Source organism: Olea europaea, chromosome 16 (genome assembly GCF_002742605.1).
Source record: "Olea europaea var. sylvestris chromosome 16, O_europaea_v1, whole genome shotgun sequence".
Taxonomy (NCBI): Eukaryota; Viridiplantae; Streptophyta; class Magnoliopsida; order Lamiales; family Oleaceae; genus Olea; species Olea europaea.
The window spans coordinates 16,956,918-16,971,195 of record NC_036252.1 but is presented as its reverse complement, the minus strand read 5'-3'; the positions used below and the strand labels follow the sequence as shown (position 1 = coordinate 16,971,195).

The 14,278-nt window shown below is 34.8% G+C and overlaps 2 protein-coding genes across 4 annotated transcripts; one reads left to right on the top strand and one right to left on the bottom strand.

Annotated features, from left to right (window-relative positions):
* The first annotated feature begins 2,412 nt into the window (after positions 1-2,412).
* On the top strand, positions 2,413-5,030 carry LOC111412314 (non-specific lipid-transfer protein-like protein At2g13820). The gene is made up of 3 exons (XM_023043191.1): positions 2,413-2,868; positions 4,456-4,515; positions 4,747-5,030. Exons 1-3 carry the CDS (start codon positions 2,463-2,465, stop codon positions 4,869-4,871), a joined length of 591 nt encoding a protein of 196 aa, XP_022898959.1. The 5' UTR covers positions 2,413-2,462; the 3' UTR covers positions 4,872-5,030.
* On the bottom strand, positions 4,939-10,617 carry LOC111412312 (F-box/WD-40 repeat-containing protein At5g21040-like). 3 transcript variants are annotated; one of them, XM_023043189.1, is made up of 4 exons: positions 8,636-8,801; positions 7,134-7,315; positions 5,845-6,456; positions 4,939-5,555 (listed from the first exon to the last, which is right to left on the bottom strand). In XM_023043189.1, the coding sequence occupies exons 1-4, from the start codon at positions 8,668-8,670 to the stop codon at positions 5,323-5,325; spliced, it is 1,062 nt and encodes a 353-aa protein (XP_022898957.1). In that variant the 5' UTR covers positions 8,671-8,801; the 3' UTR covers positions 4,939-5,322. The 3 variants fall into 3 exon arrangements, with proteins under 3 accessions (XP_022898957.1, XP_022898955.1, XP_022898956.1); XM_023043187.1 differs by lacking the exons at positions 4,939-5,555; positions 7,134-7,315 and having other exon boundaries at positions 6,264-6,456; positions 8,636-10,617; XM_023043188.1 differs by lacking the exons at positions 4,939-5,555; positions 5,845-6,456 and having other exon boundaries at positions 7,246-7,315; positions 8,636-10,617.
* Positions 10,618-14,278: the final 3,661 nt, after the last annotated feature.

The window sequence follows — 14,278 nt, the reverse complement described above, 5'->3', positions numbered from 1 at the left end:
CGTCCCAATTATATAGACTGAGTTTCCTTTTTCCTTTGTCCCAAATATATAAGTTTGTTTCCTAATTTAGAATATTTTTTTTGAATCTTTACCAATATACTCTTATTCAATTTTTCCCGCTTAATATAATACCAACTTCTTGAAATCATCTAAAAACATATATTTCCCACTTCTTGGAAGCATAAAACATCTCTCATTTTTTCTTTTCCAAAATAAACTATTCAAATTATTTACTAATTCCAATAAATAATTTATTACTACATCCTGAAAATTAAATGGAGATAAATTAGGAAAGATCTTAGCAAAAATTAATTTTCCAATGATATTAAAAAAGATTTCTTAATCCGTGTGAAAAACGAAACAAGCCTATATAATTGGGACGGAGGGAGTATGAAATTTTTCTAGATTCCTTTTTTTTATGTGTCAATATGTTTTAAGTGTGATTATTTGTACTTTTGAAACGTTATGAAATTTCATTTGTATTTCTTGTTGTTTTACTACTTTCTTTTATGTTTATTTATTTGAAGTGAATGACAAATTCATCATTTAAAGGTCAAAATGGAGGGAATGACGTGTTTTGCTATATAATCAAAAGAATGGAGACGAATTATAAAAGGGTTGAGGCTATATTTGTCACATTTTGCAAATATTGAAAACGAAAAGTGCAAATTTCTCTATGTAATTGACAGAGTTAGGGACTTCATATACATTTCTTTCCAATTGTCAATATGTAAAGGAATTCCAGTGATATAAATATGGCACCTAACTCAATAAATAAAGTTGAAAATAGAGACAACTTCTCGTGTAGACATGCTATATTTTAGTTGATTTAATTCTTTCATCTGTATCAATAAATGCTTCTTACTTTGTTGAAGCCACCCAATAATTCCCAAAACCTAAAGGCACCACAACTTGTTCACATTGAACAAATATTCCACATGTCACATTGGACAAATATTTTCTATTTTCTAATTGTTCGTTATCAAGTATTGATTCGTAAGCTAATTTATTATATTTACTTTCGAAGAGTTACGACTGCATATTATTATTACTTACGGTGTAGGACGGATCCAAGATTGGATTCAAGAAAAAAAAAATTTAATTTGCCTTACAAATTTATTTTTCTTGGGCCTTGGGGGGGACTACAGCCCTGCCCAATCCCCCCTGTATCCGTCCATGCGTACGGTTGAAAATAAAGATTTTCATTTTTTTTTTCCGTATTTATGTGGTAATATCAATTTTTTTACATTGGGGTGTTACACTATCACATGCATAGGATAGGAGAAAAAGAAAGAGAAAATCAATATACAACACATTTTAAAGAAAGTCACTCAAAAAGTTTCCAATTTTGCATGAAGATTATGATCTAACTGTCAAAGCTTTTCTTTACACATTGTTTGTGGAATAAATTGTGAGTTTTATACATGTGAACAATATAGATGAACAAAATTTGACCAATGACCAATATATTATAAAAGAAGCCTACAAACTAGTATTATTCTCGATCGAATTATTAAAGAAAAACCACAACCATTCTTAGATAATCAAAATTGGAGATCGAAATAATCAAAAAGAGGGAAAACAATGTTTTTGAGGAAAAAAATGATGCGTTGAGGAAATACCGAGCCCTTGTTTGTTTCTCATTCTTTTTCAATTAAAATAAAAAATATGATCGTTATCCATCACATCAAGCCACCAAATTTGAACTTTTATTTCTTGTATGGAGTCCATAACGGTTATATTTTTCATTCTCATTCTTACAAAAATGGGAAAAAAAGACCCCTGAATTAGCGACTACGGACAGTGGCATCACGACCTGCCTCTAGAGTTTAGATTTTGAAGGTTTTAAGCCAACTTTATGTGAAACCTTTTACAAATATTTGAAAAGAAAATTATATGCACAATTAATAAAATATATTTAATAAAAGCATTAGTTAGACAACTGTATAGAGTCGGAAGCTCTTAATAAAAATCTTGGACCTACCCTTGATCGGACCCTCGATAGCATAATAAATGTATGGGGTAGTGCCAAACATAGAGACAGCGTATTAAACACAGTTTGGTAGTAGATGCACCAAAATTCAATTTCACTAACAAAAGTTGGCATCAATTTTTTCTCACTCACATCTAGCTGTCTCTTGCAATTCCATCACTCCTTTCTTTTTCAACTACCATATTAATTTTAACATAAGATTGTACCTTACTACAATTTTATATTATATAATTTCTCACGAAACAACGACAGATAGTGTACCATAATAACTATATCAATATAACTTTTCAATCAAAGATTTTATCAATTTTTATTAAAATCTACTAAAAATTTGATTTTAATTTCTACCAAACAGGGACTAAATGGGACCTTGTGGGTTCATAACAATTTATAGGAAGCAACTTCCAAACTTTATATTTGCATTTTTCCTCTTTCAAAATCATATCATAAACCAATACCCAAAAGCAGCATGGCCAAACCCACCACCACCACCACCACCACCAATATTAAAGCTTACTCGCTCATTATCACCACCGTGTTCTTGGTGGCGCTTCCATGCTTAAGAGCTCAGTTGACACCCGTCCCCGCCCCGGAGTCGACGGTTGCTCCGGGGCCATTGGCACCTTCACCAGGAGGGGATTGCCTCAGTTACTTGTTTAATTTAGGTGACTGCTTAACTTTTGTGGCAACTGATAGCAATTTGACTAAGCCAGATAAAGAGTGCTGCCCTGAGCTATCGAATTTGCTGAATACAAAGCCAATTTGTCTCTGCCAAATGCTTCGTGATCCGAGTCAACTTGGAATGAGCATTGATATGAAGAAAGCCTTACAACTCCCTTCTGCTTGTCATACTCCTCCAATCAGCTTGTGTTCAGGTACGTCCAGTCAAAATAAGCAACCATTTTTTTTTTTTTTTTAAAGAAATTCGCTATTTCTGTCTTTTCTTTTCTTTTTTTAACCTCATTTCCCTTGTAATAGCCACAATCTATTATTTTAATTTAGATCAAACGGTTTAACAGTTTCTCGTGGAAGAGGTGAGACTCTAAAGAATTAAGAATTTGAATTCTGGATTTTTATACCATTTTTAAATTTTAGTTACTGTTAAAGAATTTAGTGATAGTAGAAAATAGAGTAGAAAAGATGTGCAATTTTTGTACTCAACACAATTTTTGTACTCAACACTCGAGTCCCTCCTTTGTTTTGTTAGAAACCAGATTTTTGAAAAGTTATAAACCTCATAAAATGTGTCGTTATAAATAAATTTTAAAAAAATGAATTTAAAAAAAGGAGCAAAACAAGAACTTAATAGTAATTTATATATATATATATATAAAATAATAAACATATAGATTAATTTTATAGTATTACTAGCTAATAATTTACTCTAGCAGAAAGATTCTTGATTAATTAGGGCTCATTTGTCGGGTTTTTGAAAATTAAAAGTTTATTTTGATATTAAGAAGCTGAATATGTTTGAATAATTTTCTAAAAATATTTTATTTGACAAGAATCGAAAACAAAAAGTAGAACATGGCCCTTAATAAATGTCACGTGCTGGCTGGAAAAAAAATAAAAAAAAGCAAGATCTATCTTTGGCTCTTTTTTTTTTTTTTTTAAAGAGAAATTGTTCTCTTGCTCTCATCAAGCAAAATAAGACTACCTACTTATTGATGTAGCAAAGTAAGGTTCACTCCAAAGTGTGAAAAATAAAGTTATTTTCAAAGTGGATAGGAGAACAAGAGTGTTTTTTCAATAACTTTTTTTTTTAACTACACATTCTCTCATAAAATAATTTTATACATAAATTGAATTTTTTTTAACCACACATTCTCCAAAAAATTACTATTCCAAAGAGCCTGTTTGGGAATGATTTTGAAAATTAATTTTTTGACCGTTAAGAGAAAAGTGGGGTCCACCCGTGAGAGAAGAAATCAAATATAATGCTGAAATAGTGAAATAACGGTCAAAAATCAATTTTTTGGAAGAAAAAATCGCTCCCAAACAAGCCCAAAATATATTTCCTTACCAAAATGGGGGCCAAAGCTTAGAGATTATTTTTTATGTTTTTAATTTTAAATATTGTCCCATTTCATCTTTTTTAAAACAAACTTTTTGAATTTGAATGTTGGCCGGAGATTATTTATTTTATTTTTAAGAATCCACACTGATTTTAATATTCTTTAAATTGAAATTTCTGTCCCCACAACTTTATATCTCATTGATTTGAGGACCAACTAATAACGTGCTCACTGTCCTGTCATGGACAAGTCCATGCAACCCCGAATTAATATTAATTATTAATTACAGCAATACTAATTTTCTCTAAATTCCCCAATTGTTGATTGGTTGGTTTATATTTAATGTTCTTAATATTTATTTGCACATTTTTACGATGATATTAAGATTTAATTTTAGATTACTTCTCGAGAATTCTAATCAATATTATGCTTTGTAATTTGTAGTCCTCGGTGTTCCGGTAGGAGCTCCAACACCAAGTGAAGGCCCTTCAGGCGCCCCTTTTAGTATGTTCTCTTACTCTTGATTTTTCTTTGAAATAAATATTCGTAATGAGAAAAATCATAATTACGTATTTACGAGTAAACAAATATGTCAAGTGTCTCTTATTCTTAATCGTACTTAGTCTTGTCAACTTCATCCTATTGAACATATTTTACATGCTGTAGTAATTTAGAAAAAAAAATTGCTTAATTCTTATTTTCTACACATTAATTTTTTTTTTTTCTGAAAAATAGGTGGACCAGTTGCAGCAAATCCAGCACTCGGGAATCGTGATAACGGAAGTCCAAGGAATTTAGCCTCAACCCAACATTTTCTTGTTGCATTAGCAATCCTATTATTTATAAATCGCTTTTATTAGAGCATTTCTCTAGGTCACTTATAATTATTGATTTTCTTCATTAATTATATCTAGATATTCCATCTCATGTCACCTTAATAATGTGTTAGAAATTGATATCCTGTAATTTATTCCAAGATTTAAATTATCATTGCCTGAGACATTTAAATTTATTTATCATTTGGGGTTTTTATTGAATTAGATTGGAAAATTCAAAAATTAATCCTAATGGAACAATTACAAAGAACATATCTAGACTCAATGTAATCGAATAATCGTCACTTTTCGGTTCTCTCCACTATATCAAACATATTTTCCAATAGACAAACAAATGTACACCGAAAAATTTTCTCACGCCCCGAATTCGTCTCCATATCGAGCCAATATGGCAGTTACATGATATACTAATCACTCAAAAGAAAACAATGTAATGAATGTTAGAAAGTAGCCATTTGCGCACAGTTGCTGGTTCTTACACTGAAGAGGACACCAGCTCCTGGACGGTAATGGGGCGGCAAATAGCAGCCAATGGATCGCCCGACCAGGCTGAATTAGCCAGCAATGAGTTCACAGCCGGGGTAGGATTGTATAAGTCCCACCACACGTAGCTTGAGGATTGATTGCAAGCCATGTCCGTAGAGAGGCACCCAGTCATCCCATGATGCCTGCCTAGTCCACAACACGCGTTATGTACATCCTTAACTCCTGCAAGTTTTAGCGTAGATCAGCAAACTAAATCACCTAAATATGTCTTGAACTTTAAGCTTAATGGTTGAAACTGAATATATGAATCGACCGGCAAATGACAGAACTGAGCCTGAGTTTTTTTTTTTTTTTAGCCTATATGCGTTTTACATAGTACCCATATTATGTACATCCTAAACAGAAAGAAATGCAGGATAAAACATAATCATTTGACAGTTTGAGAGTTTTCTAGTTCTAAGCCGAAGTACGATGGTCTTGGAAATAGAAGAATAAAAGTACTAAATCGTACCATAGTTTTGAGGATTGTTGACGAACTCCATTATGGCTCGATAAACATCACAAAAGATTATATGGGCACCTGATAACTCTGCATTAAGGGCAACAATCTTCTCCTCCAGCCTAGTGTTATATTCAGATACCAGCATATTGACCTCACTGGCGCAACCCCTTCTATCAACATTCATAGAAAGCATTCGTGGTGCACATCCCAAAGGTAGAATGCCTGCGCATACTATCTTCCTTGCATCATTGGCATAAAGATTTCTGATTGCATTTGTCATCTGGTTAACCAAAATATGAGTAAAGTTTTGGCCACTGAATCTAGGACTTATCCTAGATGAGTTACTAAGGAAGTAGTCAATGAAATCATCTTTTCCAAGCGAGAGGTAGAAGAGGGAAGATTCGATGAATTCTGTGGCGAATTCTTGGCCGAGCCAAAGCTGTAATAGTTGAATAGTCTCAAAAGTTTGGCGTAATTGCTGGTTTAGAGACTGGTAACCTCGACTCCCCACGTATAGGATGGTAGCATGTGCTGCCCCAAAGTTCACTCCAGTTAGAAGGTCATGAATTGTTCCATTTTGGCTGTAAAATGGTACGGCATATGACAAATTCATTTTCTTAGCTGCATCAAACAAAAAATATCATAATCAAGCAGGCTATCACAGAGTTTAGATACAGATGAAATCTGACAAGTCGTACACCAAAATTCAACATTTGCCATAACATTGATTCAAGAATGCTAACAACATAAAGTTTTGTCTGTGTCAAAAGAGGAGTTTATAATCAGATTTTTTAACATTTTCTCAACTCAGTTCTTCCAGATTGCTAGAGTAAAAATCAAAGATTTGCAATAAGAAATAAATATAGGACTGCGATTCTCATTCTAATTCTTCAATCATCAAGAAAATAGTACCGTTATTCTCCCTAAAATCTATGCAATCGTAATTGAGGATCACGTTAACATATCAGACACGTTAACATATCAGAGACATTCTGGTGTTAGCAATGGCAGTAATGAAAGAAAATCTGGTAACACGAGGACGTCTCAAAGATGGTGAATTTTACACGTGCCCATTTTTAATTTTCATAATACCCACAAACAAAAAATAGCAATAAACATTTTATAACAAAATTGGACATACCAATTTCAAGAAATCCAATTCAGATTTATAGGAGACCAAAATATTATCAAGAAACTCTATATTCATCATCAATTTCTACAACTGTGTGTGTGTGTGTGTGTGTGTTTTTTTTTTTTTTGGGGGGGGGTGGGGGGGGGGGGGCGCTGAAAGAGATTACCAAGAAGATGAGGAACAAGACTCGAATCAGAGCCATTGCATGGATACAAGGAGAGACTGTGGTGTATGAGATTGTAGAACGGAGTGTTCCCTCCACAATCAACAGAAGAATCCCCCAATATGTACATTGCCTTCACTGATGATTGATTTGAAAACCTCAATTCCAGAGCATCATGTTTTACACTGATCACAAAAAATATCACAAAACATAGAGCATGAACTAACCCTCTATTCGCCATTTCTGATGCTTTCTGTAACTCGTAAGTACTGAAAAGGGTTAGGACTGAATCTTGTTCATTTTGTACTAAAATTCAAGATTTTCTTGATTATTTTGAAAGCTTGTTTTGATTCTTCTTGGAGATTTAGGCAAGATAATCGTAATTAAAGGGTTTTAGAGACCAAAATATTTGTTTCAGCATGTCTTCTGAGAAAATAGATTTTACTATAGTCATTTTTTAAATAACGTGCAATTAAAAAGTTAAATAAATTTATTTACATGTAAAATAATTTTATTAAAAGAATGTGTGAATAAAAATGAGCTTGAAAGAAAAATGAATTTTTAAAATATGTGACTCATAAATAAGCATAATATATCTCATGAGTTTTGGTTTGGAAGTTCAAATTTTGAGACCAATTCAGGTTGTTTCGGGTCCTTGCAATTGTACATAGAAATTTATAGAGAATCTAGAATTTCTTCATGGACGACGAGATTTAAACGAAAACATTTTCCTCATTTTTAAGATTAAAGAAGCCAAGTCTTTTTCGTGATTTTGATATTGACAACTTCATCGGAAGGTTACTTTTTTTTTAGAGGTTTGGGAGTAATCCTCGACCAACTTGGACAAGATGAATTGGTATGGAAGAGAAGTATTGCCTTCGCCTATTTATAAAAATTGTATACATATGAAATTATGATAATAAATTCAGATGCAGTACACATTGAAAACTTTAAAATGCGTACATGTAACATATTTGGATTCAAGTTCAGCTCAGATTTGGCTTAAAGTATAAACATTTTACTTATTTTTAATTGTATTTATAAGTAGTTCATGCTCTGTTTGTGATTACTTGCTGAAATAAAATGTCAAATATTCACTACGTTGAGCCACCAGGTAGGACATAGTAGGTGGATGGTGCCTGAACACGATTTCTATCTGCACTTGCCAAGAATACAATGACTAGAAATCCAAGCTCGACTTGATGCAGAGATGTCATTGAAACTTTCAGATGACTCAAAAACCAAACTGTCGATACATGCACTCAAAAGTAAAACAAGTTGCAAAACTGAAAAAGATGCAAATTTTCATTCATGTCAAGGCATCAACGAATTAAGGCTCACTCCCAATTTCATCTAAAAGAGATTTTATAGAAGGGATCAAATATTTGGTTTAAAATCTAAATGCCAACGTAGCAACAAAAGTCAATTAGACTGTAATTCCATCCACGTCTAGCCAAAGACTAGAGAACTATAACCTATCCTTGACCCTTAAGCTTTCGAGTTACCTTGTGCTTATAATGCCACCCATTCCTATCGCCATTGGTTTGGTTGTTCCTTGCAGCAACTAAACATTGCTCACTCTGGCTACCTTTACTACTTATTTGGATCTTACGCCTCCTCATCCTGTTTTCTAGCCGTATGCCTCTTAAAGTGCGGACTCTCTGCTCGATCTCCAGAGCTTGGGAGAAGTTCCAGATTCTGACAATACCCTCTTCACCTCCGCAAACAATACGATCACAACCAATGCAAACTGAGAACAAATTGCGGCCAAACCCATGGAGCATTCTCTGAGGAGGTTCTACATGTTTTTGGTCCATGTGATCGCCCTCAAAAGAATTTTGAATTGGAGAGTGCCTGCTTGTCTTTTTCAACAATTTTCTCACATCAATAAGTGAGATTTTACCATCACTGGAAGCTGAAACCAGCCAAGGGAATTCAAAAGCAAGTGAATAAACAGAACCTGTGTGAGGAATCCATGTTGCGATCTTTCGCACATTACACTTAGCATTTCTTGCGATCCCAAACATGTGTATAGAACCGTCTTCTCCTCCGGTAAACAGGAGCTTCCCAGTGTGACTGCACGTAAGAGAATATGTGTTGCCAACATGTGCTCTATTAATAACGGCAAGAGTAGTTCCACTAGTGATGTCCCAGAGGTGTACATCAGAACCTGCTGTGCTCATTAGTAGAGTATCATTAGGTACAAGGCTCCAAACCCAATCATTGTGCACCAACACCTTCAAACATTTCAAAGTAGAACGATCCCAAATACATATAGTCATGTCCCAAGAACCACTATAAATCTTACCAAAATCCAACGCAAGACAAGTTATGGGACCGTCATGTTCCCAAACTCGAAATTCCATATTCTGATTTTGAGGTACACAGAGGTCAAATAAGTGAGCATTCCCATCCTCTGCCTTCCAACCATGTATGAATCCATCTGTACCCCCAGCAACCAAAAGCCTTGTATCGGCCGCCAATGAACGAATAGTACACCCAAGAGGCCTGGATGATGCGATTGACAACCCTTCCTCCATGTCCCACATTCTCACAATCTGATCATAACCCGAAGTAAAAACAATCTTCTTAGAAGCCAACACAAAAACTGCCCTAATTGCTTCAGTATGGCCATATAGAGTATCAATACTGAAACGTCCCATAAAAGTCTTGCTATGGAACTCCCTCTCCACAAACAGCTCCTTCCATGACTTCTCGTCCGAATTCCCTGGCCCAAAGTTGTCTGGTGTTATTGGATGGCCCCACCTCTCACAGTAAAACTCTTTCCACACATGGTGCTCCGACGCAAGCCTATAAAAATAAGTGTTGACACAGGACAGAATGCCCAGCTCTTTTGGATCAAGGCAGTTGAGGATTTCAGATATCAATGCCGGGGGAAGGTCAGTGATGGGCCAACTATTATTGAGTAAACTTTCATTGACAGAAAGGGCTGTTTTGGCATTTAATTTCGATATTGATTTTGGATTTTCAGACTCAAAAGTAAATTTTTTTATATTGTTAATCAATATGACTTGAGGATTGTCAACTTCTTCTATGCGCGGTACAGTCTGCTGGCATTCAAATGCCATAAAATTACCTATCTATCTAGATGAAAAATGCAACCCTTCAAAACACAAAAACCCACTGGATGTGATCAAATTTCTGTAAAATACCCAATAATTAATTCGAAAGCTCAAAGAAAAATTATAGAAAATCCCAAAAAATTTAACAAAATCCCCCAACTAACCACACCCTACAAAAGCAGAAATTTAGCCTAAATGTCAAAACCTAGTAAATGAAAAATACAAGACTAAATTTGAATCTAATAAACCTCGTATAAGACTAAATTTGAATACCTCAGAAATGAAGCTGCGGTTTTTTTGCTATCAGGAACACTGACTTAAGGAAAAAATTCAGTTGATGATAGAAATTCTTCAACAATTTTCTCGGGCAAATTCCCCGCAAAAAGCTTATCCGATTCTTGTGGCGGGTCGGGTTTGCCCTCTCTATTTCATAGTTAAATTACAATACGCACCCAACATTTTTTTGATAATTTCTTTTAGCTCCCTCTGTTTTTTAGACTCACAAAGCTATCCGATTCTCGTTTTTTAATTAATGTTAAAAGCATAGTTATCATACCCGAACAATTAAAAACCACTTGATCAACGGATTAGGAATCCAGCCAATTGATTATTCTTGATTATGAATTTAAATAGAAAATATTTTATACATTGTCATATTCATAGTTATAGCATTTGATTTCCTTTGTTATATGTTATGAATTGTCATATTTCTTGATGCAAATCTAAGAATTTATTATTACTTTATGAATTATATTAATGCAAATTATATTGTTTATTATTAAATTTTTTTTTGTTAACAAAATAAAAATTTTAAATTACATATCTCCCATTAATATAGGCTTACTTTCATTATTATTTTTTGTTATATAATAGCTCTATTCTTGTTACATAATCTCTCCATTTCATTTATATAAGCTCATTTTTCTTATTTCTTTGTCTTAATTATATAGTCTTGTTTCTTTATTGAGCTTGTTTTGTTTTGTTCATTGACTAATATACTTTTATTTAATTTGTCTAGTTATAACCAATTTTTCTACTTAATTTTCAAATTGTACAAATATAAATAAGGGTAAATTAGGAAAATTAATGGCAAAATTCATTTTTCAATAATATTAAATAAGATTTCTTAATCCGTGTGAAAAACAAAACAAGCTTCTAGAAATGGGATGGAGGAAGTATATCTCATAAATTGATTTTAAAAACTTACGAGTATGGTAAACAAAATTTTACTCACATAAAGTCAACTCAATAAGCATCTTTTGTCACTCGGGATGAGATACTTTTCGAACAACAATATCTTTGAATGAAAAAAGATAAAAAGTACAAGATTTCACTTGGTGATGGTTTTATTTTGCAAAAAAAAATTAGCTCTTAAGTCAATTTTGATAAAAGTTATATGTCACACGAAAATGCGTGACTAAAAAGTTGATAAAAGTGGTGAGTTATTGAAATGTGTAATTAAAATTAATTTTGACTTTGATTTGATTTTTATCAATTTTTTAAGCAAATCCAAAGTAAAGTCGTTAAAAATGATTCATACAATCGACACCAAGTTTATCCATCCATAAGCAAAGAAACCGCTGAAATAATTCTAGTGTAACTCCGTATGTTTTCCAGTGAAAGAATTGGTCTTTTGTCCTCCGGTAATCCTGCAAAAAGAGGTTGGTGCTCCCTCCCCCGTTTTACCTCCAATGTGAGAGTCAGTAATCGTTTTCAGATAAAGGATGTTAAAGAAATGCAGTAGTGATAAAAGAAAGAATTTTTCCTGGAAAAAGATAGAACCCCCTTTACCTGACACGTTCATGGGATATTTATAGGCGTCTGACATCACGTAACCGCTGGGCAATTGCCATCCACGTGTCCCCATCAGTCTAGCATCACATAACCGCTAGACAGTTATCATTCACGCGTCCTTATGAGACTTGCCCGCTCTTCAGGCGGTTTTTCCCATTTATTCAGTTACTCGGGTAGTGGGTTTAATAATAACTATTTGAATGGTTGTTGACTGATTCCAATGTTGTTCGGATAGACGGCGGTTGCTCCGCGTGTGGCTGGGTCGGATTAGCATAGTAATTAGCACTCTAATATGACGAGCGCCACCTAACATGCCAAAGCTGTCTGTACCTTATGAGCAAGTGAAGGTTGCGTCAGTCGAGCTGACACTACGGTAGTCGTCATTTCATGATAGGCTACCTGACATAACGGGGGTCATCCTCTCTCTACCAGTCGTCTTAATCAATTATTTGAACCACACGATATCACTAGCCCCCATACCTTTTGTTGATTTTTATCACTAAGAGGTAGCGTTGTTGGATGATGTCGCAATTTATTTTCTTATTATTATCATTTGACGAGGTTCGTGTTGAAGAACAGGCACTTGCGTACACGCAACACTCGGATTGTCAGTTTTCAAAAAAATTGGCATAACTTTCGCATACGGTGTCCGTTTTGGACCCATAACCACATTTTGAAAAGCTCGTGACGATTCGAAATGAACTCACCACTTTGCTGTGACGTATAATGGATTTTGGCCATTTGAAATCGTTTATTAGGTCAAAACGGCATTTGAATTTTTTTTTTCCGCGTTGGGTCGAATTAATAGAGAGGCCTACAATTTAAAGAAGATCCATAAGTAGGTTGACTCGCGGGCTTGGGCCTTTTGTGAACCCTAAAATTTTCCTATATAAAGGGAACGTGATCTCTTTTTTTCTTTCACAACTTTTTCCCTCTTGTAAATCCTAAGTGTTTTTTCTTTCTGTATTCGTCTCCAAGGTAATCTCCCTATTCCTCTCTTATTTTTCTTAAGATTCTAGTAGCTCATCATTATTTCTCGATGTACAAGGTTGTTCTATCATCTTCATTGTCTTCTAGTCCAGAACGTTCCAATTCATCCTCCTGGACGTCGAGTGGGGGCCAAAGTAGATTTGAACATGAGAGTGAAGAAAGGATGGAAGTGGGACGGACGGCCGATCGATTCGGCCGGTCGACCACCCCGATCGATTGACCAGATCGATCGACCGACTGGACCGATCGGCCTAGTCGATCTGTTAAGAATGGTCACGTGTTTAATCAACCTTGTGTTGTTGATAGTCTTCTTGACCTTTTAGACCATTCAATTTTCGTTCAATGTCCTCCTAAAAATCACATTAGCTCTTTCAAGTCTCCAACCTTCAACTTTGAGATCGGTCGAGATCCTACGGGGAGAGTTGTAGTCCTTGATATTACAAAGGGGCCTAGCTCCTATAATTGTCCAACCAAGTTAGATCAATTGCTTGATAGGTAGACACGCGTTGATGATTATATATATAGAGCCCCCAAGCCTAAAGAAGAACTTCCTGAGTCAGACCCTCACGAAATTGCCATGTATAAAGATTGTTTCGACGGAGGTTTGAGGTTTCCTATTCATCAATTCTGTCTCAATTTTTAACGAATTTCATCTTACACCAAGTCAAATAAACTCGAATACATGGAGAAAAACACTATGCTTTTTGTACATGTGCCTTAATGAAAAGATTGTGGCCTCCATTGAACTGTTTAGGTACATGTTAGAGTTGCACAACTTACCCCAATACAACGCGTTCGTGTATTTCACTACTAGGGTCCTTCTTCGCATTCCTAAGTATAGAAATTCCAATAGCAGGTGGCAATCTCGATTCTTCTTCGTTGGCCTTCTGAAGGTCGATTTTCATTCAACACTTATTGGAGAATCCCTCAAATCTGTCTTTTCAATAGTCATGTCGAGCCTACTCATCTTTTGAGTTCTCAAGTCCAACAACTGACCCGTATACCGCCTCTTGCACCCCTCCTCTCTCAAATCTTAACAGTAAGGAAGATGTTAACAGTGGGGATTGGTCAACCTGTTGGTAGGTCCTTATTTATAGCTTTTGATTTTCATTCTGCATTTTTCTTTGGCGTTGGCCCTTGCGTTCGATTTTCTTTGTTGTATGTACGCAGGTATGGACTTCGACTTGGCAGGAGTTTTGAGCTCACTACCTGAGCCCGAGCCTAAGAGCGATGAGGGATTGTCTCATGCTCCGCCCAAGAAGAAAAAAGTCACTAACAAGA